The sequence below is a fragment of the Scyliorhinus torazame genome, chromosome 5 (assembly GCF_047496885.1).
Source record: "Scyliorhinus torazame isolate Kashiwa2021f chromosome 5, sScyTor2.1, whole genome shotgun sequence".
NCBI lineage: Eukaryota > Metazoa > Chordata > Chondrichthyes > Carcharhiniformes > Scyliorhinidae > Scyliorhinus > Scyliorhinus torazame.
Genome location: NC_092711.1, coordinates 200,160,888 through 200,184,674, shown reverse-complemented (window position 1 = coordinate 200,184,674; position 23,787 = coordinate 200,160,888). Strand labels below are relative to the sequence as shown.

Sequence of the window (23,787 nt, the reverse complement as noted above, 5' to 3'; positions counted from 1 at the left end):
GTGTCCCAAGCCGGGAATCGAACCCAATCCCTGGCACTGTGAAGCAACAGTGCAAACTACTGTGCTATCGTCCCGCCCATTGAAATTTTGCTAGAATGTATAAAATGCTTCCCAGCTTGCCATCCCATTATCGAACACCCCATGTCCCCTCGACCAGAATGACCATTTTGTATACATAAGCTAAGACAGTGAGGCTCATCATTGACCACAGCGTGCATCGCACCAGAGCCCACCCAATCTTCACAAACCTCATAGTGCCAGAGACCCAGGTTCAATTCCAGCTTTGGGTGACTGTCTGTGTGGACTGTTCTCTCCATGTCTGGATGGGTTTCCTCCGGGTGCTCCAGTTTCCTCCCATAGTCCATAGGTGTGCAGGTTAGGTGGACTGGACATGCTGAAACTGCCCCTTAATGTCCAGAGATGTACAGGTTAGGTGGGGTTACAGGGATAGGGTGGGGGAGTGGGCTTAGGTCGGATGCTCTTTCAGAGGGTCGGTGCAGACTCGATGGCCGAATGGCCTCCTTATGCACTGTATGGCTTCTCTGATTCTATGAAAGGAGGAGGAAGGATGAATATCTGTATGATTGGTCTCTGAGCATGCCTGCTGTATTCCAGAGTTTGAGGATGATTCAAAGATGGGAGGGCGATTCTCCGAGCCCCGTGCCGGGCCGGAGAATTGGAGCAACCGAGCCACGACACCCCGACGCCGGCGCGCGATTTTCCGAGGTGCGGAGAATTGGCGCCATTTGAACCGGCGCGTTTCGCACGCCGCTGGCCGCGGGCCGCTGGAATTGGAGGGGCCACTGATTCTCCAGTCCGGATGGGCCGAGCGGCTGCTCCGACACGACAGAGTCCCGCCGGCGCCATTCACCTCTGGTTGCTGCTGGCGGGAATGCTCGTGGTGGGGGGGGGGGGTTGCCTGTGAGGGGCAGAGGGGGCTCCTTCACCGGGGAGGGCCTCCAATGGGGTCTGCCCCACGATTGGGGCCCACCGATCAGCGGGCCGGCCTCTCCCCCCCCCCCACCCCGACCTACTTCCTGGCACGGCCGGCCCCTGAACACCGACCCCATGTTGGGTCGGGGCCGGCGCGCGGAAGAAGTCCCCCGCGCATGCGCAGTTTGGTGCGGCCCAAGGAGGCTGGAGTGTGCTGGCCCCCTGTGGGGGCCATAATAGGCCGTGCCCGGGCCCTGTTCGCGCCGTCGTGAAACGCGATGGCGTTCACGACGGCGCAAACCCTTGGCCTCCATATCGGAGAATTGCCCCCGGTGAGTTTATAACTCAAGGACCATAAAAAGGCTCAGCAATGGGAAGCAGCATGCAATAGGCAGAGCTGAGGGACCCTATAACCAATGGATCGAACAAAGATCTGCAGTTTTGCTATATCCAGTTGTGAATGATTAATTTAGGAAGAGGCTCCATGAATATTCCCATCCGCAGTGGTGGTGACTCAGGACATCAGTGCAAAAGACAAAGATTGTTTGCAGCAATTTGTAGCCATAAATGCTGAGCAGATGATTAATCTCAATCTCCTCAATGATGTGTTGGGTATGCTGGGTCTGTGAGGACTGCGTTTACCAGAGCAGAGAGAGAGAGACAGGCTACCAACACTTGTAGAAGTACAACTCTATTTTATTTAGCTATGAGCTGTTAAACATACTTGCACTGTGGGTTGACACTATGTTAGGTTGACTGGAGACCTGAGGCTAACCTGACCAGACTATACTGCTAGCACATGGTAGATGTTCGTGTTACTGAGGCTGCATCCCGAATGAGCGGGAAAACTAGTGCCCTCTGGCTATATAGTGCCCTTGTCCTGTCTGGTGATTGGCTGCTGTGTGCTGTGTGTTGATTGGTCTTTCAGTGTGTCAGTCAGTGTCTGTCTCTGCACCATCATATACTTGTGTGTACATTATGACACTCAACATCACTTTGGACACTTAAATTCATTCCGCATGATATCAAGAAATGGCTGAAGGCACCGGACAGAACAACAACATTCCAACAGCAGGGCTGAAGACTTATGCTTGCCCTACTCCTGGCCAAGCTTTTCTAGTACAGCTATAACACTGGCATCTACTCGACAATGTGGAAAGTTGCCCAGCTATGTCCTGTTCACAAAAGCAAGACAAACCTGTCAGTTTATGCCGCTCAGTTGTTATGAGGTTGTGCCTTATGAAGGTATGCAGAAAGTTAGGTGTTTGAAAACCTGGGAGAGGAGTGTTGCGAAAGTCCCACTCTACCACACACACACACACACACACAACACACACACACATGCATACAAATTTGAGTTTAGCTGGCTGAAGACTGGAGCTGTAAAATTTGCTTTACAGTTGGCATTGATATCGTATGATAAAGTAGGTACACAAATACTGGGGCCGTTCCGCAGGCAATGGTAGGACATCTCCCTGCAGAGACAGACTTGAGAAGCAGGCTGTTGCTCTGCCTGAAGGGCTGCTTATTGGTGGTTCACCAGATGGATTTTAAACAGCAGACAGCTGTAATGTCAAAACCGTCCAAAAAAGCCAGAGGCATGGGTCATGTGACATGTCACATTAATGGTTAATTGCAGCTTAACAATCAGTTTCTGTGCTTCTGGCCAGAATTCCATTTGTCTCCCTGAGGAGCGAGAGATGAGGTGCATATTAGTATCTTTTCTGGCACAATGAGTTTCGATCTTGCTCTCTTTTCTGATAGTTCAGCGACTGGATTCTCTGCACTTTAATGCCGAAATCGGGCCCGCCGCCGGTTCGGCTATTCTCCGGGGCCCGAAAATCGGCGTGATCGCAGAGTACGCCGCGCGGCTGGGGGCCCATTGACAGAGGCCTGCCCAGCGATCCTCCGCTCCCGACCGGCCAAGTTCCCGGCGGCGTGGAACTAACCAGTCGGGATGATGGCGTGGCGGCTGGTGGGGGGTATCGGACATTGAGGACATCGCCTTATAGGCGGCCAGGGGTTAGATCCGCGCAGTTAGATGGTCGGGCGAGTGGCCGATCGGGGGGGTATTTTTTGCGGCTGGCTCCGCGGTCCGAATCTGCCACAGTCAAATGGTGGCACAGTGGTTAGCACTGCTGTCTCACAGCACCAGGGACCCGGGTTCAATTCTGGCCTTGGGTAATTGTCTGTGTGGAGTTTGCACTTTCACCCTGTGACTGCGTGGGTTTCGTCCGGGTTCTCCGGTTTCCTCCCACAGTCCAAAGGTGTGCAGCCTAGGTGGGGTTATGGGGAATGGGGATAGGTAGGGGGATGGGGGTGGGGGGGGGGGGGGGGGGGGGGGGGGGGAGAGGAGGAGAGGGCCCGGGTAGAGTGCTCTTTCGGAGAGCCTGTGCATGCTCAATGGGCCAAGTGGCTTCCTTCTGCACTGTAGGGATTCTATCGTTTTATGGAATAGCTATGCTACTATTTGGGAAAATTGATCCATTCGATTCAGAGATTGACAGTTGGGGCAAACATGTGAAAAGGCTCCAATACATTTACGCTGCCAATGAAATAATGGCAGAAGACAATCAAAAAGTCATATAACTCACAGCTTGCGGCCCAAAAACATATAACCTCATGAGAAGACTAACATCTCGGAGGTCCCGGACACTAAGTCCTTTGAACAACTCGTACAATTATGAGAAACCACTACAATCCCTGGCCCTCATTATAATGCAGTATTATAAATTGCATTCAGCCATTAGGGGTTATGGAGAAACCGTATCACTTATTTAGCCAGACTTCAACAGATGGCTGAACTTTGCAAATTCAGTCTGTCTCTGAGTGATATGTTATGTGACCGTTTGGTCTGTGGTATCAATAACTTGAATATTCAGAAGAAGTTGTTGGCAGAAACTAGAATATCCCTTTGAACAATGTTTGAGTTGGCTGCAGCAATTGAAAGCGCTCAACTGCAGGGCATGCAAAGCCAGGTAAATCAGTGATGGCGGCCGCCCAAAGTACTCATAGCAATGGTGAGGCGGAGCTTGAAAAAAAGGAAGAGTAACCGTCAGTCACAAGGTCTAGAGGCTTGTTATCGTTGTGGGGGAGACCATCCCCAAGACTCGCACAAATGTAAAGAGTTCATTTGGTTCAGATGTAATAGAAAAGGCTATTTAAAAACCAGGTGCAAAGGGCTGTATCCTCCGGTCCCTCAGCTGCATGATTCTCAGCGGTGCGCCATTCGCTGGTGGCGGGATCCTATACGCCGCTTGTCAATGGGATTTCCCATTGAAACCACCCCACGTCACCAGGTTACCCATTTGTGGGGTATGCTGCCAGCAGGAAAAGAGAATCGCAACGACCGAGAATTCCGACCATAATCAGACAAACTAGTCCCCCCAAAAAACCCGTCAGCGACGCCAGTGGAAGACCCGGAAGAGAAGTCTGAAATTTATAAGCCTAACATGGTAGGGTTAAGCACGAGACCCACCATTGAAATTGTCCTTAATGTGAACGTGAATATTAAATATGGAGTTCGATGCAGATGCTGCTGCCATGGTGGGAGGAGAACAGTCATATAAGTATCTCCAGGGTGGGTTGCAATCCATGAGCCTCAGCAGTACAACGGTGACTTTAGTCACCTATACTGGGGAGGCCCTGAAGATAATAGGCACGGCTTCAATATCAACAAGTCTGCCCAGCTGCCTTTAATCGTAAATGGACAGAGTCCAAGCCTCATACGGCAAGATTGGTTGAAGAAAATCAGGCTACATTGGCTGTAGATTATCAGCATCTTGGATGGGATTTTCCAGAAACTTCTATGCAAGTACCAGGAAGTTTTCCAGACAGAGCTGGGGTCCATAAAAGGGGTGAAGCCAAAATCTACATAAGAGCCTGATGCAACACCAAAATTTCTTAGAGCCTGACCAGTGCCCAATGTCCTGCATCAAAAAGCTGACGTGCAGCTGAAATGTCTGGAAGACCTGGGGGTAATCATTCCAGGACAGTTCTCTGAGTGTGCAGCACCAATCGTCTCAGTGTTAAAGCCTGACCGTATAGTAAGGATTTGCGGCAGGTACAAGATGACTGTGAACAGGACTGCTAAAGTAGGTAGGTATCTTATTCCGAGGATTGAGGACCTCTACGTGAAATTGGCAGGAGGCCTCAGCTACACTAACTTGGATCTAAGCCATGCATACCAGCAGCTTGAGTTGGAGGAAGAATCAAGGAAATTCACCACCATAAACACAGACAAAGACTTATTCCAAGGCTTAGTCCAAAGATGTGCAGGTTAGGTGGATTGGTCATGATAAATTGCCCCTTAGTGTCCATAGGTTAGGTGGGGTCACTGGATTACAGGAATAGGATGGGGGCCCAACCCTATATGGGGTGCTCTTTCAGAGGGTTGGTGTAGACTCTATGGGTTGAATGCCTCCTTCTCCACTGTAGGGATTCTATGATTCCAACATACGAGGTTTCGTAGAAACAGAAAAAAATAGGTGCAGGAGGAAGCCATTCAACCTTTCAAGCTCGCTCTGCCATTCATTATGATCATGGCTGATCATCCAAAAGCCTAATTCCACTTTCCCCAAATCCCCTTCACTCTAAGTGCTATATCTAATTGCTTCTTGAAACCATACAATGATTTGGACTCAACCATTTCCTGCAGTAACGAATTCTACAGGCTCATCACTCTCTGGCTGAAGAACTTTCTCCTTATCTCTGTCCTAAATGGTCTATCCCATATCCACAGACTCTGAGCCCTGATTCTTGACACACCCACCATCGGGAACATCCTTCCTGCATCTACCCTATCCAGTCCTGTTAGAATTTTATAGGTTTCGATGAGATTCCCCCTTCATTCTTCTGAACTCCAGTGAATACAATCCTAACCGATTCAATCTCTCCTTGTACGCAAGTCCTGCCATCCCAGGAATCAGTCTGGTAAACCTTCGCTGCACTCCCTCTATAGCTAGAACATCCTTCCTCAGATAAGTAGACCAAAGCTGCACCCAATATTCCAAATGTGGCCTCACCAAGGCCCTGTATAATTGCTGTAAGACATCCCTGCTCCTGTATTCGAATCCTCTCGCAGTGAAGTCCAGCACACCATTTGCCTTCTTTCCTGCCTGTTACACCTGCATGCTTACCTTCAGTGACTGGTCTATAACACCCAGGTCTCGTTGCATGTTCCGTCTCCTAATTTTGGGCCATTCAGATAATAGTGCACCTTCCCATTTTTGCTCCCAAAGTGGAGAGCCTTGTATTTATCCAAGTTATACTGCATCTGCCATTCCATTGCCCACTCACCTAACCTATCCAAATCACACAGAAGGATCTCTGCATCTTCTTCACAGCTTTCCCTTCAGTATTTCATGCGCCTGCGCTATATTTCAGTGCAGGACGGAGAGCCTTTTACAGGGGATCCCAAAAGGTTATCGTGATGTCCTATGAATGGGAGCAACACCCGAAGTGCATAGTGTCAATCTGGAATACGTCCTCAGGAGGTCTCAAACAAGCTGGTATATGTCTAAAATGCGAGAAGTGCACGTTTCAGACCGAAAAGGTCACATATTTAGATTTGAAAGTTGATGTAAAAAGCTCACATCCACTCTAGGACATGGCAAATATAATTAAAAGTGTGTTAGCACCATGAAACGTGAATGAGTTGACGTCCTTGTTCAGGATGGTCAACTATTACGGTTGTTTTCCTATCCAACTTGTCAACAATTCTGGCGCCCCTGCACCAAATTTTGAAAAAGCAGCAATGATAAAAATGGGAAGATTCCCAGAGAAAATCTTTTGACCAAGTGAAACAAAACCTAGAATTATTGACCATACTTGTCCACTTTAACCCAGACAAACCCATAATAGCGATGCGTGATGCCATCACCTTATGGCATAGTGGCGGTATTTTCACATAAGGTGGCGTGAAATGACCTGTCACCATTGTGTGCAGAACCTTTCGGATACCGAAAGGAAGAATTCACAGATAGATGAAGAAGGTTTGGCAGTCATGTATTGTTACCACACCCTGAGCCGAGTGCATGGTCAATTTACAGCTCTACAGACCCTCGAGTCCCAACACAAGTGAATTAACCAATAATTTATGTATTTTCCAGAGATCTTTAACCCTTGGCTGCCCCAATGAGTTACAGGCACCGGGGGCGAAATTCTCCGTAATCGGCGCGATGTCCGCCGACCGGCGCCAAAAACGGTGCAAATCAGTCCAGCATCGCGCTGCCCCAAATGTGCGGAATCCTCCGCCCCTTGAGCTGCCGAGCCCTAACCATGAGGGCTAGGCCTGCGCCGGACTGATTTCCGCCCCGCCAGCTGGCGGGAAAGGCCTTTGGTGCCCCGCAAGCTTGCGCGGAAATGACATTGCTGGGCGGCGCATGCGCGGGAGCGTCAGCGGCCGCTCACGGCATCCCTGCGCATGCGCAGTGGAGGGAGTCTCTTCCGCCTCCGCCATGGTGGAGATCGTGGCAAAGGCGGAAGGAAAAGAGTGGGATGAAATTAGCTGTGAAGATGGGTCCTTTTGTATGGGATGGGGTCAAAGTGACAGTGTCACCCACTTCTCCAGCAGTTGCAGCCTGGCCAAACCAAGATGAAGATGTTGATAGGGAGCTATATTTGGTGGCCAGGGGTAGACAAAGAAATACAGAGTGTAGTCAGCCTTTGTGCACATTGAGAGATGCAACAGACCATAGCTAAGGTATATCCTTGGGAGTGGCAAGCTCCAACAGCAACAACGTGCTGAATAATAAAACAAGTCGGTTGTTTTCACCTTGGAATATCATTGGTTGATCTTGTACTGACCTTTGGGAGTGAGGCCCTGGAGCCTGAGCTCTGTGTCGTCATGGTGAGGACAGTGGTGATCCCAAGGCCAACCCGTGCTGGTGCAGCATCCATGTTGATCCAGAAGGAGACCCAGGACAGAATGACGATTAGGAGACTGGGGATGTACATCTGGATAAGGTAATAGCCCATCTGCCTCTCCAAGTGGAATTTGACCTGAATGCAGGTGAATGTGCCTGTGGAGCACAAAGAAACACCATTCAGCAATAGTACAATATAGCTCAACAACACCTCATCGTCAACCAGGTCACACACTGAACCATCTATTCCTCAGTCCATACACTCACTATTTAACCAATGTGGACCCCTTTTTCGGTCTTCCCTTTTGACTGCGGGTAGTGGGGACTGGAGGTTACGTGACGGAAGTTGTAGGACTGTGCGAAGTCAGACCATTCCTGACTGTAAAAGCAAGGACCATTGTCGCTCATTACCGTGAGCGGTATCCCATGCCTGGCGGACGTTTCTTTGTAGGCTTTGATTACCGCCTTCGACGTGAGGTCGGACAGTTTCACCACTTCTGGGTAACTGGAGAAGTATTCTACCAGGAGTACGTAGTCACGCCCCTTGGCATGGAAAAGGTCTACACCGACTTTGGACCACGGAGAGGTCACGATCTCGTGCTGTTGCAGCGTTTCCTTGGGTTGAGCTGGCTGAAACTTCTGACAGGTAGGGCAGTTGAGGACTGTGTCGGCAATGTCCTGGCTGATGCCCGGCCAATAGATCGCCTCCCGAGCTCTGCGTCGGCATTTCTCGATCCCAAGGTGATCCTCATGGAGTTGGCCCAGAACCATAGCACGCATACTCTGAGGAATTACGATCCTGTCGAGTTTCAGAATGATTCCCTCCACCACCGTCAGGTCGTCTTTTACATTATAGAACTGGGGACATTGTCCCTTCTGCCAGCACTTGCTGAGGTGCTGCATCACACGCTGCAGCAGGGGATCCTTGGCTGTCTCCTCACGGATTTGGACCACCCGTTCGTCGGAGGCCGGAAGGTTCGAGGCACACAACTGCCCTTGCACTTCTATGTGGCAGATGAAGTCACTTTGTTCACACAGTGTGGTAATGGACCTGGACAGGGCATCTGCAACGATCAGCTCTTCACCTGGCGTGTAGACCAGTTCGAAGTCACAGCAGCGTAGCTTTAGAAGAATAGCTGCAACCGAGGTGTCATGTCGTTTAAATCCTTCTGGATTATGTGGGCAAGAGGCCTGTGGTCCGTCTCTACCGTGAATTTCGGCAGGCCATAAACAGAGTCGTGGAACTTGACTATCCCTGTTAGGAGGCCCAGACACTCCTTCTCAATCTGAGCGTAGCGTTGCTCAGTGGGCGTCATGGCCCTGGAGGCATACGCCACTGGAGCCCAGGACGCGGAGTCATCCTGCTGAAGGAGCACCGCCCCAATGCCGTCCTGGCTTGCATCAGTTGATGTCTTGATTTTCTTGGTTGGGTCGAAGAACGCTAGGATCGGGGCTGTCGTGAGTTTTGCTTTCAGCTCGCGCCATTTCTCTTCATGCGTGGGCAGCCACTGGAATTCCATCGACTTTTTGACGAGATGGCGGAGGGCCGTGGTGTGGGATGCCATATTGGGAATGAATTTCCTGTGGAAGTTGACCATTCCGAGAAAGCGGAGGACCGACTTTTTGTCCTCATGGGGTCTTCATGGCGTTGATCGCCGAGACTTTCTCGGCGTCTGGCCGCACGCCCTGCTGCGAGATGTGGGCACCTAGGAATTTGATCTCCGATTGACCAAATGAGCACTTGGCCCTGGTGAGCTAAAGACTATGTTCATGGATTCTTTGGAATACCTTCTTGAGGCAAGCGATGTGTTCCTGGGGCGTTGTGGACCAGATAATGACATCGTCAACGTATACTCACACCCCTTCGATGCCCTCCATCATCTGCTCCATGATGCGATGAAATACTTCGGCGGCAGATATGATGCCAAAAGGCATCCGGTTGCAGCAGTAGCGACTGAACGGGGTGTTGAACGTGCACAGCTTGCGACTGGACGCGTCCAGCTGTATTTGCCAAAAACCCTTGGCGGCGTCGAGCTTAGTAAAGAATTTGGCATGAGCCATCTCACTGGTCAACTCTTCTCGTTTTGGTATCAGGTAATGCTCCCTCATGATGTTTCGGTTTAGATCCTTAGGGTCAATGCAAATGCGAAGCTCCCCTGACAGCTGCTTGACGCAGCCCATGGAGCTGACCCAATCTGTGGGCTCTGTAACCTTTGACATGGTGCCCTGGTCTTGGAGGCCCTGTAATTGCTGTTCAGACGATCCTTGAGGGGTGCCGGCACCCGGCGAGGTGCATGAATTACAGGGGTGGCACAAGCACCGAGCAGAGATGCTCTGTCAGGCCCGACGATTTCAAACCGCAGCGTCGCCTTGATCGCCTTATTGGATAACCCCAGTTGACAATGGCGTTGCCATTGTAGTCAAGGAGCTGGCAGGTCGGTGGAAGAATGCTTGGCCTGGTGCGGATGGTGTCAAGGTCGGATTTTGAGATGAGGTTCGCCTATGCGCCGGTGTCCAGTTTGAACCGGATGCGAGTCTTGTTCACTGTGAGGACAGCACACCACTCGTCGTTGGGATCCACACTGAGGATCGAGAGGCGTTTCGCCGTTGTGGTGGAAGGCAGCGCATGTGTAGTATTGATGCCCACCCGGTATGGGGACTTGAAGCACTCAGCATCAGGGTCCGTTGGGCTGTCGGGATTGTACTCTGGCATGCCTTGTTTTTTCAAAATATTTTTATTCTCCTCCTTTTTCACATTTTCTCACGCATTTACACCCATCAACAATAAACATTAATCAGCAAGATATGTCAATCCCCATAATAACAACGATCCCATCCACCCACCAACCCCCAAACATCAGCCCGCATGTTTACATAAACAAATGACAAAAAGGAATCAGGGATTACCCATAGTCACCCTTAATCTACACAACCCCTCTCCCCCCTCAACCCTCCCACCCACCCCTCCCCCAACTAATGTTCGATGTTATCCAGTTCTTGAAAGTGCATAATAACTAGTGCCCATGATTTGTAGAACCCTTCCGAGCTTCCCCTCAGTTCGAACTTCACCTTCTCAAGGGTCAAGTATTCCAACAGGTCCCCCCGCCACGCCAGGGCACTGGGTGGAGAGGCTGCTCTCCATCCCAGCAGGATCCGCCTTCGGGCGATCAACGAGGCGAAGGCTATGATATCTGCCTCCGCACCTGATTCCAACCCTGGCTGGTCCGACACCCCGAATATGGCCTCCCGGGGACCCGGGTCCAGTTTCACACGCACCACTTTGGAAATTACCCGAAACACCTCCTTCCAGTACTCCTCTAGCTTTGGACAGGACCAAAACATATGAACGTGATTCGCGCCCCCCCCCCCCCCCCCCCCCCCCCGCAACACTCACACACATCCTCTACTCTTTCAAAAAATTGGCTCATCCTCGCCCTCGTGAGGTGCGCTCTATATACCACCTTTAGCTGTATCAGCCCCAACCTCGCACAAGAGGTGGAGGCATTCACTCTCCGGAGCACCTCACACCAGACTGCCTCCTCTATAACCTCTCCCAGCTCTTCCTCCCACTTTGCTTTGATCCCTTCCAGTGGTGCCTTATTCTCCTTCTCCTCCAAAATAGCTCCGTACACCGCTGACACTGCCTCCTTCTCCAGTCCCCTTGTCGTCAACACCTCCTCCAGCAATGTGGAGGCCGGTTCCTCTGGGAAGCTCTGTATCTCCTTCCTGGCAAAATCCCAAACCTGCATGTACCTAAACACTTCTCCCTGCTGTAGCCCATACTTCGCTTCCAGCTCCCTCAATCCTGCAAACCGACCCCGAAGAAACAAATCTTTTAGCGTTTTATTCCCCCTCTCTTCCCATTTCCGAAAACTTCCATCCCACCTCCCTGGCTCAAATCTGTGGTTCCCCCGAATCGGCATTTCCCTTGACCCTACCCCCAACTCGAAGTGTTGGCGAAACTGCCTCCAGATTTTCAATGAAGCTATTATTACTGGACTCCCTGACTATCTCCCCGGAGCTATCGGGAGCGGCGCGGTAGCTAGTGCCTTCAACCCCGACCCCCTGCACAAACTCTCCTCCATTCTGACCCACTGAGAATCCACCCCTCTGACCCAGCTCCACACCTTCTCCACATTCGCCGCCCAGTAGTAGTACAACAGGTTCGGGAGACCCAAACCCCCTGCCTACCTTCCCCTCTGGAGCAGCACTTTTCTCACTCTGGCCACCTTCCCGCCCCATATGAATGAGGTAATCTTTCCCTCAATCTCCCTGAAAAAAGACTTTGGCAGGAAAATCGGTAGGCATTGAAATATAAACAGGAATCGCGGCAACACATTCAGTGTCCAGTGACAGAGGGAGGCCATCCCACCTTGCCAGATCAGCTTTCACTCTCCCCACCAAACTAGTGATGTTGTACCTGCGAAGCCTCCCCCACTCCCGGGCAACCTGCACCCCCAGATACCTAAAATGAGTCCCTGCCCTATGGAATGGCAGCCCCCCCACCCCTGCCCCCACCCCCGGCCGAGACACCACAAAAGGGCAGCACGGTAGTATTGTGGATAGCACAATTGCTTCACAGCTCCAGGGTCCCAGGTTCGATTCTGGCTTGGGCCACTGTCTGTGCGGAGTCTGCACATCCTCCCCGTGTGTGCGTGGGTTTCCTCCGGGTGTTCTGGTTTCCTCCCACAGTCCAAAGATGTGCAGGTTGGGTGGATTGGCCATGATAAATTCCCCTTAGTGTCCAAAATTGCCCTTAGTGTTGGGTGGGGTTACTGGGTTATGGGGGTAGGGTTCAGGTGTTGACCTTGGGTAGGGTGCTCTTTCCAAGAGACGGTGCAGACTCGATGGGCCGAATGGCCTCCTTCTGCACGGGAGGTGGGCACGGGAGCAATAGGTCAGAAGGTGAGAGCATTGAGGGAGAACTAGGGAATAGGGACAGTGTGGCTCTGAGGCAGAGCAGACAGGGAGAAGTTGCTGAACACAGCGGGTCTGGTGGCCTGAAGTGCATATGTTTTAATGCAAGGAGCATTACGGGTAAGGCAGATGAACTTAGAGCTTGGATTACTACTTGGAACTATGATGTTGTTGCCATTACAGAGACCTGGTTGAGGGAAGGGCAGGATTGGCAGCTAAACGTTCCAGGATTTAGATGTTTCAGGCGGGATAGAGGGGGATGTAAAAGGGAAGGTGGAGTTGCGCTACTTGTTCGGGAGAATATCACAGCTATACTGCGAGAGGACACCTCAGAGGGCAGTGAGGCTATATGGGTAGAGATCAGGAATAAGAAGGGTGCAGTCACAATGTTGGGGGTATACTACAGGCCTCCCAACAGCCAGCGGGAGATAGAGGAGCAGATAGGTAGACAGATTTTGGAAAAGAGTAAAAACAACAGGGTTATGGTGATGGGAGACTTCAACTTCCCCAATATTGACTGGGACTCACTTAGTGCCAGGGGCTTAGACGGGGCGGAGTTTGTAAGGAGCATCCAGGAGGGCTTCTTAAAACAATATGTAAACAGTCCAACTAGGGAAGGGGCGGTACTGGACCTGGTATTGGGGAATGAGCCCGGCCAGGTGGTAGATGTTTCAGTAGGGGAGCATTTCGGTAACAGTGACCACAATTCAGTAAGTTTTAAAGTACTGGTGGACAAGGATAAGAGTGGTCCGAGGATGAATGTGCTAAATTGGGGGAAGGCTAATTATAACAATATTAGGCGGGAACTGAAGAACATAGATTGGGGGCGGATGTTTGAGGGCAAATCAACATCTGACAAGTGGGAGGCTTTCAAGTGTCAGTTGAAAGGAATACAGGACCGGCATGTTCCTGTGAGGAAGAAAGATAAATACGGCAATTTTCGGGAACCTTGGATGATGAGTGATATTGTAGGCCTCGTCAAAAAGAAAAAGGAGGCATTTGTCAGGGCTAAGAGGCTGGGAACAGACGATGCCTGTGTGGCATATAAGGAAAGTAGGAAGGAACTTAAGCAAGGAGTCAGGAGGGCTAGAAGGGGTCACGAAAAGTCATTAGCAAATAGGGTTAAGGAAAATCCCAAGGCTTTTTACACGTACATAAAAAGCAAGAGGGTAGCCAGGGAAAGGGTTGGCCCACTGAAGGATAGGCAAGGGAATCTATGTGTGGAGCCAGAGGAAATGGGCGAGGTACTAAATGAATACTTTGCATCAGTATTCACCAAAGAGAAGGAATTGGTAGATGTTGAGTCTGGAGAAGGGGGTGTAGATAGCCTGGGTCACATTGTGATCCAAAAAGACGAGGTGTTGGGTGTCTTAAAAAATATTAAGGTAGATAGGTCCCCAGGGCCTGATGGGATCTACCCCAGAATACTGAAGGAGGCTGGAGAGGAAATTGCTGAGGCCTTGACAGAAATCTTTGGATCCTCGCTGTCTTCAGGGGATGTCCCGGAGGACTGGAGAATAGCCAATGTTGTTCCTCTGTTTAAGAAGGGTAGCAAGGATAATCCCGGGAACTACAGGCCGGTGAGCCTTACTTCAGTGGTAGGGAAATTACTGGAGAGAATTCTTAGAGACAGGATCTACTCCCATTTGGAAGCAAATGGACGTATTAGTGAGAGGCAGCACGGTTTTGTGAAGGGAAGGTCGTGTCTCACTAACTTGATAGAGTTTTTCGAGGAGGTCACTAAGATGATTGATGCAGGTAGGGCAGTAGATGTTGTCTATATGGACTTCAGTAAGGCCTTTGACAAGGTCCCTCATGGTAGACTAGTACAAAAGGTGAAGTCACACGGGATCAGGGGTGAACTGGCAAGGTGGATACAGAACTGGCTAGGCCATAGAAGGCAGAGGGTAGCAAAGGAGAGATGCTTTTCTAATTGGAGGGCTGTGACCAGTGGTGTTCCACAGGGATCAGTGCTGGGACCTTTGCTCTTTGTAGTATATATAAATGATTTGGAGGAAAATGTAACTGGTCTGATTAGTAAGTTTGCAGATGACACAAAGGTTCGTGGAATTGCGGATAGCGATGAGGACTGTCTGAGGATACAGCAGGATTTAGATTGTCTGGAGACTTGGGCGGAGAGATGGCAGATGGAGTTTAATCCGGACAAATGTGAGGTAATGCATTTTGGAAGGTCTAATGCAGGTAGGGAATATACAGTGAATGGTAGAACCCTCAAGAGTATTGAAAGTCAAAGAGATCTAGGAGTACAGGTCCACAGGTCATTGAAAGGGGCAACACAGGTGGAGAAGGTAGTCAAGAAGGCATACGGCATGCTTGCCTTCATTGGCCGGGGCATTGAGTATAAGAATTGGCAAGTCATGTTGCAGCTGTATAGAACCTTAGTTAGGCCACACTTGGAGTATAGTGTTCAATTCTGGTCGTCACACTACCAGAAGGATGTGGAGGCTTTAGAGAGGGTGCAGAAGAGATTTACCAGAATGTTGCCTGGTATGGAGGGCATAAGTTATGAGGAGCGATTGAATAAACTCGGTTTGTTTTCACTGGAACGAAGGAGGTTGAGGGGCGACCTGATAGAGGTATACAAAATTATGAGGGGCATAGACAGAGTGGATAGTCAGAGGCTTTTTCCCAGGGTAGAGGGGTCAATTACTAGGGGGCATAGGTTTAAGGTGAGAGGGGCAAGGTTTAGAGTAGATGTACGAGGCAAGTTTTTTACGCAGAGGGTAGTGGGTACCTGGAACTCGCTACCGGAGGAGGTAGTGGAAGCAGGAACGATAGGGACATTTAAGGGGCATCTTGACAAATATATGAATAGGATGGGAATAGAAGGATACGGACCCAGGAAGTGTAGAAGATTGTAGTTTAGTCGGGCAGTATGGTCGGCACGGGCTTGGAGGGCCGAAGGGCCTGTTCCTGTGCTGTACATTTCTTTGTTCTTTGTCTTTGTTCTTGTTTGCACTGTAAATTCTATGATAAACTATGAAAATACTCACTCTTGTCCAGGTTGAGCTTGTACCCCGAGAAAGGCCCAAATACCCGCAATAGCTCCAATATTCCTTCTATCGACGCACTCGGTTCCGGCACATACAGCAGCAAGTCGTCAGCATATAAGGACACCCTATGCTCTATCCCCCCCGCACTATTCCTTTCCATGCTCCCGAACTTCTCAATGCGATGGCCAGCGGCTCAATCGCAAGTGCAAACAGCAGGGGGGACATAGGACATCCTTGTCTAGTCCCACGGTGGAGAGAGAAATATCTCGAACTGATATTATTTGTGCGGACACTCGCCTTCGGCTCCTTATATAATAGCTTTACCCAGTTCACAAACCTTGGCCCTATCCCAAACCGCTCCAGCACTGCCATCAGGTACCCCCATTCTACCCGATCAAACGCCTTCTCGGCGTCCAATGCCACAACTACCTCTGTTTCCTTCCCTTCCGCCGGTGCCATAACGACGTTCAAAACCCTCTTCATGTTCGAAAACAGCTGCCTCCCTTTCACGAACCTCGTCTAATCGTCCCCTATCGCCTTCGGGAGGCACTCCTCCAGCCTACCCGCCAGTACCTTCGCCAACACTTTTGCGTCCACATTCAGACGTGATATGGGCCGATACGACCCACACTCCGTTGGATCCTTATCTTTTTTTAGCAACAGTGAAATCAATGCCTGCCCCAAGGTTTGCGGCAACACCCTATCGCCTCCTCAAACATCCCTACCATCAGGAGTGCCAACCTGTCCTTGAATTTTTCATAATATTCCACCGGAAACCCATCCGGCCCTGCCACCTTCCCCGACTGCTTCCTCCCAATCACATCCTTTATCTCCTGCTCCACTATTGCTCCTTCTAATGTAGCCCTGTCCCCCTCCCCTAGCCTCGGGTACTCCAACCCATCTAGAAATTCCTGCATCTCATGGTCTCCCCCGGGTGGCTCTGACTTGTACAACCTCTCATAAAACTCCTCAAAAACCTTGTTAATCAGCACTGGAGCCACCACCAACTTCCCTGCCCTATCCCTCACCTGAAGAATTTCCCTTGCCGCTGCCTCCCTCTGGAGCTGACCTGCTAACATACGCCTCTTGATTTGCACCCCTTGCTCATCTCAGTTGGTGCACCACCTTCCTGGTGGACAGTCGGTCGAAGCTCGCCTGTAGTTCCTTCCTCTTTTCCAGCTTCGCCGGGTCCCCATCCTCTGCATACCTCCTATCTACCTCCAGCATCTCATCTATTACCCTCTGCCGCTCTAACCTCTCCTCTTTGTCCACCCTGGCCTTAAACAAAATTACCTCACCCCTCACCAGCCTCCCAGATGACTGCCTTCGACACCTCACCCGTACAATTGAAACCTACATATTCCTTAATTACCTTTTCAATTTTCTCACAGAACACTTGGTTCCCCAAAAGCCCCACATCCAGTTTCCACCCCAGTCTATGCACTACCCCCTTCTCCAGCACCATATCCACCCAATGTGGAGCGTGATCTGACACTGCAATTGCAGAGTATTCCGACCCCTTGACTCCAGCCAGCAAAGCCTACCCCACCACAAAAAAGTCGATCCGCGAGTATACCTTATGGACCGCTGAGAAAAACGAGTACTCCCGTTCCCTTGGGTGTAGGAACCGCCAAGGGTCCACCCCTCCCATTTCCACCATTAGCCCAGCCAGCGCCTTCGCCCCCCCTGATGGGACCAGCAAGCGCGGCCGTGATCTGTCCAACCTTGGCTCCTGCACCAAGTTCCAGTCCCCCCCCCACAATCAGCTCATGCGTGTCTAAGTCTGGAATAGCCCCAAGCACCTTCCTCGCGAATCCCACATCGTCCCAATTGGGACCGTATACACTTAACAGCGCCACTAATCTCCCCTCCAGCGCCCCTGCCACAATCACATATCTACCCCCTGATCTGCCACCACCTTCTCCATCTGGAAGCGTACACTTTTGCTGACCAACACCGCTACCCCTCGAGCCCTTCCATCAAATCCGGAGTGAAACACTTGGCTAACCCAGCCCTTTTTAAGTCTTACCTGGTCCTTCACCCTCAAGTGAGTCTCCTGCAGCATTGCTACATCGGCTTTCAAACTTTTAAGATGTGCAAGCACCCTTGACCTCTTGACCGGACCTCCTAGCCCTCTCACGTTCCACGTGACTATCCTTACTGGGGGTCTCTCACCCTCCCCCCGCCTTTGTTATCCACCATCACCATACCACCGGGCCCTGCCCCATAAGCCTGACCCGCCCCTGTCCATTGTTAACATCGAACCCCTTCCCCCCCCTCCCAAGAACCCCCCCTACAAAAACATCTCCCAACGTCCATCCCCCCACCCCCTCTCGCTCGCCTCGTAGGCCCACTGAAGCCTGCTATCCAGGTTCCAACGTCCGCAGCCCTCCTCTCACCTCACCCCCTTTCACTAACTGAATATAGTTAGCTAGCGCGGGTGTCTCCCCCCGCCAAAACCTCTCACCCCTTCCACCCAGTCCCAGAGAAAGAAACACCAAAACAAACCCAACAGCACGGTAGCATTGTGGATAGCACAATTGCTTCACAGCTCCAGGGTCCCAGGTTCGATTCTGGCTTGGGTCACTGTCTGTGCGGAGTCTGCACATCCTCCCCGTGTGTACGTGGGTTTCCTCCGGGTGTTCCGGTTTCCACCCACAGTCCAAAGGTTAGGTGGATTGGCCATGATAAATTGCCCTTAGTGTCCAAAATTGCCCTTAGTGTTGGGTGGGGTTACTGGGTTATGGGGATAGGGTGGAGGTGTTGACCTTGGGTAGGGTGCTCTTTCCAAGAGCCGGTGCAGACTCGATGGGCCGAATGGCCTCCTTCTGCACTTTAAGTTCTATGATAAACTATGATAATCCAACCCCAACAATTCACTAACATAACACTTAACCGTCGCAACACAGAATACCATTAACTTGAACTCTGTAACAATGCAAAGAGAAGTAAATTTCAATACAAATCAGTAAAAAGAAAATTGTAGCATTTATACATTTTCCAGCCGCTCAAACAGTCTCTCTTCCAGTTCTGCTCTTCACGTCTGTCCCAAGCCTTCTGCCCTCACGAACGCCTCAGCCGCCTCCGCTGTCTCAAAATAAAAGTCTTCGGCTTTATATGTTACTCTCAACTTCGCCGGGTACACCACACCAAATCGCACCCCCTTCTTGTACAAAGCCGCCTTCACTCGCCTAAACGCCGCTCGTCTTTTTGCCAACTCCACCGTCAAGTCCTGGGAGATCCGAACCGCAGTACCATCCCACTGCACCTCACGCTTCTGCTTCGCCCAGCTTAATACTTTCTCCTTCATGCAAAACTTATGGAAGCAGATAATTACTGCCCTTGGCGGCTTGTTCACTTTGGGCTTCGGCCTTAATGACCGATGAACTCGGTCTAGCTCGTACAGGGTGTGGCTCCCATCCTCCCCCATCAGCTCCGCCAACTTCTTAGCGAAGTATTGCGTTGGCCTTGGGCCCTCTGTCCCTTCGGGCAAGCCCACAATTCTCAAATTGTGCCGCCTTGAGCGGTTTTCCAAGTCTTCCAGCTTTGCTCGGAGTCCTCTGTTAACCTCCACCACCCTCTGTAGCTCGTCTCCCATAGAGGTGAGCTGGTCGCTGTGTTGTGACACGGCCTCCTCCACCTCCTTCATCTTCTCGCCCTGCTCTCTCACCTCGGCCGATGCCTTTGCCCCCTCCACCCTCATCGGGCCGATTGCCTCCACCAATGACCTCAACACGACCGCAGTCTCTTTCCTCAAGGCCTCCATGTGCCTCACAAACTGTTTTTCCAGCTCCACCGCCATCACCTCGGTCATCCTTTCCACCGTAAGTAGTGTGGCCCCGCCTTGCAGTTCGGCTTCCGCCATCCTGTCAACACTTTTGCTCGTCTTCTCCTTCGGCGGCGAACCCGCGTTTCCTCCTTTCTTCGACGCTGCTCTTCGCATCCTTTAACGGCTTATTCTTTTTTATCTTCTTTCTTTTCTCCTCTCTCCCCCTTCACCCTCCTGTCCTTCATCAATCTGACTTATTCTTTTTTTGGAAAAAAAAAGGGGAGAGAAAAGAAAAACTTTCACCAAACTTCCTTAAACCTTCTTTCTTTCTCCTCTGCATTCACCCAGAGCTCTCCTGGGACAAGGCTTCAGCCTTCTTTCTTCCTCCTAAGAGGGAGTCATCTGACGTGGAGCAGCCTCCCTACATGGTGCCCTGGCCTCGATCCTGCCGCCTCGGCCGCCTCGGCCTCCTCGTAGCACCGCCCCCGCTGCTCTGACCTCGACGCCGTGCCGGGCCCAGTGCCTCAGCCCCCGCCGCCCGACACCCACGCGGGGTTCTTCGCCGGTTTTTAAACTGGCCCCACTGGCTGCTCGTGACGGCCCCGAGGGCCGTCGATAGTCGGGGGCTACGTGAAGACTCGGAGATTTCCCCGAAATCGCCGCGGATCGCGGCCACCGGCGGGAGCTCTTGTTGCTGCAGCCGCCCCAGTATTGAGCGGACACGTCTGTGCCGCAGCTGGGATCGCTGGCCGCTGAGCGGTGGAGCAGCTCTGCAAAGGGCTGCGTAGTGACCAAGCTTGCCACACTGTAGACACCGGCGTCCTTTTGCCGGACATTGCCGCTTTAAGTGGGCGGAGCCACAATTCGGACATGTCATGACGCCGACGTCAGCGCGTTCCGTGCGCCATCACGCATCTGCAGTTCGGTCGGTCGACGTACGCACCTGTGCAGTCGGATTATCGGGCTCGTCGTCCACTTGGTCGTGGCGCGCGTGCGCAGGGGCCCAGGAAAAGTGCGCAAAATGGCCACTTTCCTCGATGCTCAGGCCCTGCGTTTGTGCAATGGCCTGCACCCGTTCCGCCTCGTGGGAGGCCAGCTTCGCAGTTTCTGCCGCCCTGATGTGGGAGTAACGATTCTTAGCATGCTCATGGACAACGCACGTCTCGATAGCGACTGAGAGGGTCAACTGTTTGACTTTCAGGATCTGCTGCCGAAGGGAGTCGGAGTGGACCCCGAAAACGATCTGATCCCGGATCATGGAATCAGCCGTCAAGTCATAGTTACATGACTGCGCTAGGATGTGGAGATGGGTGACGAAGGACTGAAAAGGTTCATCCTTACCCTGAAGCCTCTGCTGGAAAATGTACCGTTCAAAGCTCTCATTCACCTCAATGTCGCAGTGGCTGTCAAACTTCAGCAGGACTGTTTTGAATTTCATTTTGTCTTCACCGTCAGCGAACGTGAGGGAGTTGTAGATGTGGACGGCGTGATCCCCCGCGGTGGAGAGAAATAGCGCGATCTTCCTGGCATCCGATGCTGCTTCGAGGTCGGAGGCCTCGATGTACCAGAGGAACTGTTGCTTGAAGAGCTTCCAATTTGCACCGAGGTTGCCGGAGATGCGGAGCTGCGGAGGAGGCTGGAGGTTTTCCATGTCACCGGATGGCTGCTTGCTGGTCAATGCTGATTCACTCGAGTTCGGTCCGTCAATTTTCAGTATCACTCTGGTACCATGATGTGTTAGGCAGGTCGGTTCGGTGTGGACTGCACTTGATGCAGCGATGCGAGAAACAGACGTCCAACACTGGAGAAGATCCAACATAGTTTTATTGACCGATAGAACTAACATACATATTTAACTGTGGGTCGACACTACACTGAACTGACTGGAGACCTTGTACTAGCCTGACCAGACTTACTAGCTACCGCGTGGTGTTTGCACTGTGCTAGCTCGTGGACTCTGACTGTCTCAGTGGCTGGGTCCCGAGAGAGCGGGAAACCTAGTGCCCTCTGGCTTTATAGTGGTAGTGCCCTGTCTGGTGATTGGCTGCACTGTGCTGTGTGCTTACTGGTCATCCTTTGTGTCAATCACTGCCTGTCTGCATCTCATTATATACATGAATGGATATTATGACAGGGGCTTTTCACAGTAACTTCATTGAAGCCTACTTGTGACAATAAGCGATTTTCATTTCACTTCATTTCATTTCAATTCAATTATTTTCTTCTTTATTTATAGCCTACATTGTGCCCATTGAGGGAGAGAGTGGGGGTGACAGATTTGGCCGGAAATTGAAGGGAAAGTTTAACAAGGTGGAACGCCAGGAGTGGAGCCTCGCTGGATAGGAATGTGACTCTAAGTGTGGAATCAAGAAAGCAGCTCATCCAGCAGAGAGCAGCAGCTGGGAATTCAGGCCCAGATCTCATGAGGTGGGATTCTTCGGAAACCGGCGGGGCGGGCAACTCCGGCGGGAAGGAGTGGCGTGAACCACTCCGACGTCGGGCCACCCTGAAGGTGCGGAATCCTCCGCACCTTCAGGGGCTAGGCCGGCGCCGTAGTGGTTTGCGCTGCGCCAGCCGGCGCAGAAGGGGCTTGGCGCCACGCCAACTGTTGCCAAAGGGCCTCCACCAGCCGGCGCGAGTTGGCGCATGCGCGGGACCGCCAGCGTGTGCTGGTGTCATCCCAGCGCATGCACAGGGGGGGTTTCATCTCCGCGCCAGCCATCGCGGACCAGCATACCAGCCGGCGCGGAGGAATAGAGTGCCCCCACGGCACAGGCCCTCCCGCAATCGGTGGGCCCTGATCGCGGGCCAGGCTACCCTAGGTGCGCGACCCGGGGCCTGATCCCCCCGAAAACCCTGGACGCCGCCCGCAGAGCCAGGTCCCGCCGGTAAGTACCAGCTCTAATTTATGCCGGCGGGAGAGGCCTAAAACGGGCGGCCGCTCGGCCCATCGCGGGCCGTGGAATTCGGGTGGCCCTGGGACCCATAGTGTCGTGCCGGTCCTCGCCATTCTCCGAGGCGGGCGGCGCGATTCAGGTCAGCGGGATTTTTGGGGGGCCGGAGAATTCGGCAGCCGGCGGGGGTGGGATTCATGCCGACCCCTGGTGATTCTCCGACCCGGTGGGGGGTCGGCGAATCCCGCCCCATCTTGATTTTCCTTCCACTACAATGAACGGACAGTAACTGGCATGAGAACCTTTCCATTTTCCAACCTGCTCTCCCTGTGTGTAACACTCCAGCCCAGGAACTCCGCATTGTTGGATCTGCTCATATAACATTATGGGTCCAACCCTTTCTCTTCGACTCCCATCCAATCGACTCCACTCCAGGTGTGTAGCCTGAATAAACTGTCCATTCATTTGTGCCATTCCCAGCTTCAATATTTAGGCTCGCTTCCTCTGAATTGACACTGCAGGATCATTTCTCAGTATCCACCAATGCCTTGATAAGAATATTCCATTGCTGAAGTACAATGAATGGAATTGAGGTGTAGAGGGAGTTATTTAACTTGTTAAATCTTATCCAAGGCAGCAGTGGTAAAAAGGTACCCCGAGGTTGACATTTTCTGTTGGATATTGGGTCTGTGGAGAAAAGAGTTAAAGGCATTTGGTAAACATGATTCTGAGGAAGCGGAATGAACCCTGACACAAACAGGGCCGGGCCGAATGGACTGCTTCCATCTTGAGACTGCTCTCTTTTCATTTTGACTTATGAGGAGATGGTGGTGAAGTGGCAATGTCACTAACTAGCCATCCAGAGGCCCAGGGGAAAGGTCTACAAACAAATCTCACCACGGCAGCTGGTGGAACGCGAATTTGATTAATAAATCTGGATTGTAAAGTCATTCTCTGTCTTCCTTTGTAAAGTTATTCAAATTAAGGAGCAATTTAGCACGGCCAATCTACCTACCCTGCCCATCTTTGGGTTGTGGGGGTGAGACCCATGCAGACACGCGTCTCGGTAATATTGACCATAAAACTATCAATGATTGTTGTTAAGAGCCCATCTTGTCCACTAATGTTCTTTTCGGGAAGAAAATCTGCCAATGACTGAGATGTGGGGAGCGACGGCACGGTAGCTAAATTTGCTGACAACACAAAGAAAAGTAGGAAAATATATTGTGAAGAAGGCATAAAGATAGAGATAGGTTGAGTGAGTCGGCAAAAATTTGGCAGATGGAATATAATGTGGGGAAAATATGAAGTTGTTCACTTTGGCAGGAAGAATAATAAAGCAGAATATTAATGAAATGGGGAACGGCTGCTGAATGTCGAGTGCAGAGGGATCG

General features: G+C 51.5%; 1 protein-coding gene across 2 annotated transcripts in view; it reads right to left on the bottom strand.

The window, feature by feature from the left end:
* LOC140420875 (glycine receptor subunit alpha-4-like) overlaps positions 1 to 23,787 on the bottom strand; it is a 168,458-nt gene that overhangs the window by 14,259 nt on the left and 130,412 nt on the right. For both annotated transcript variants that reach the window (XM_072504974.1, XM_072504975.1), the window contains exon 7: positions 7,741 to 7,955. In XM_072504974.1, the coding sequence (XP_072361075.1) occupies positions 7,741 to 7,955 (215 nt within the window). The remainder of the gene's footprint in view (positions 1 to 7,740; positions 7,956 to 23,787) is intronic.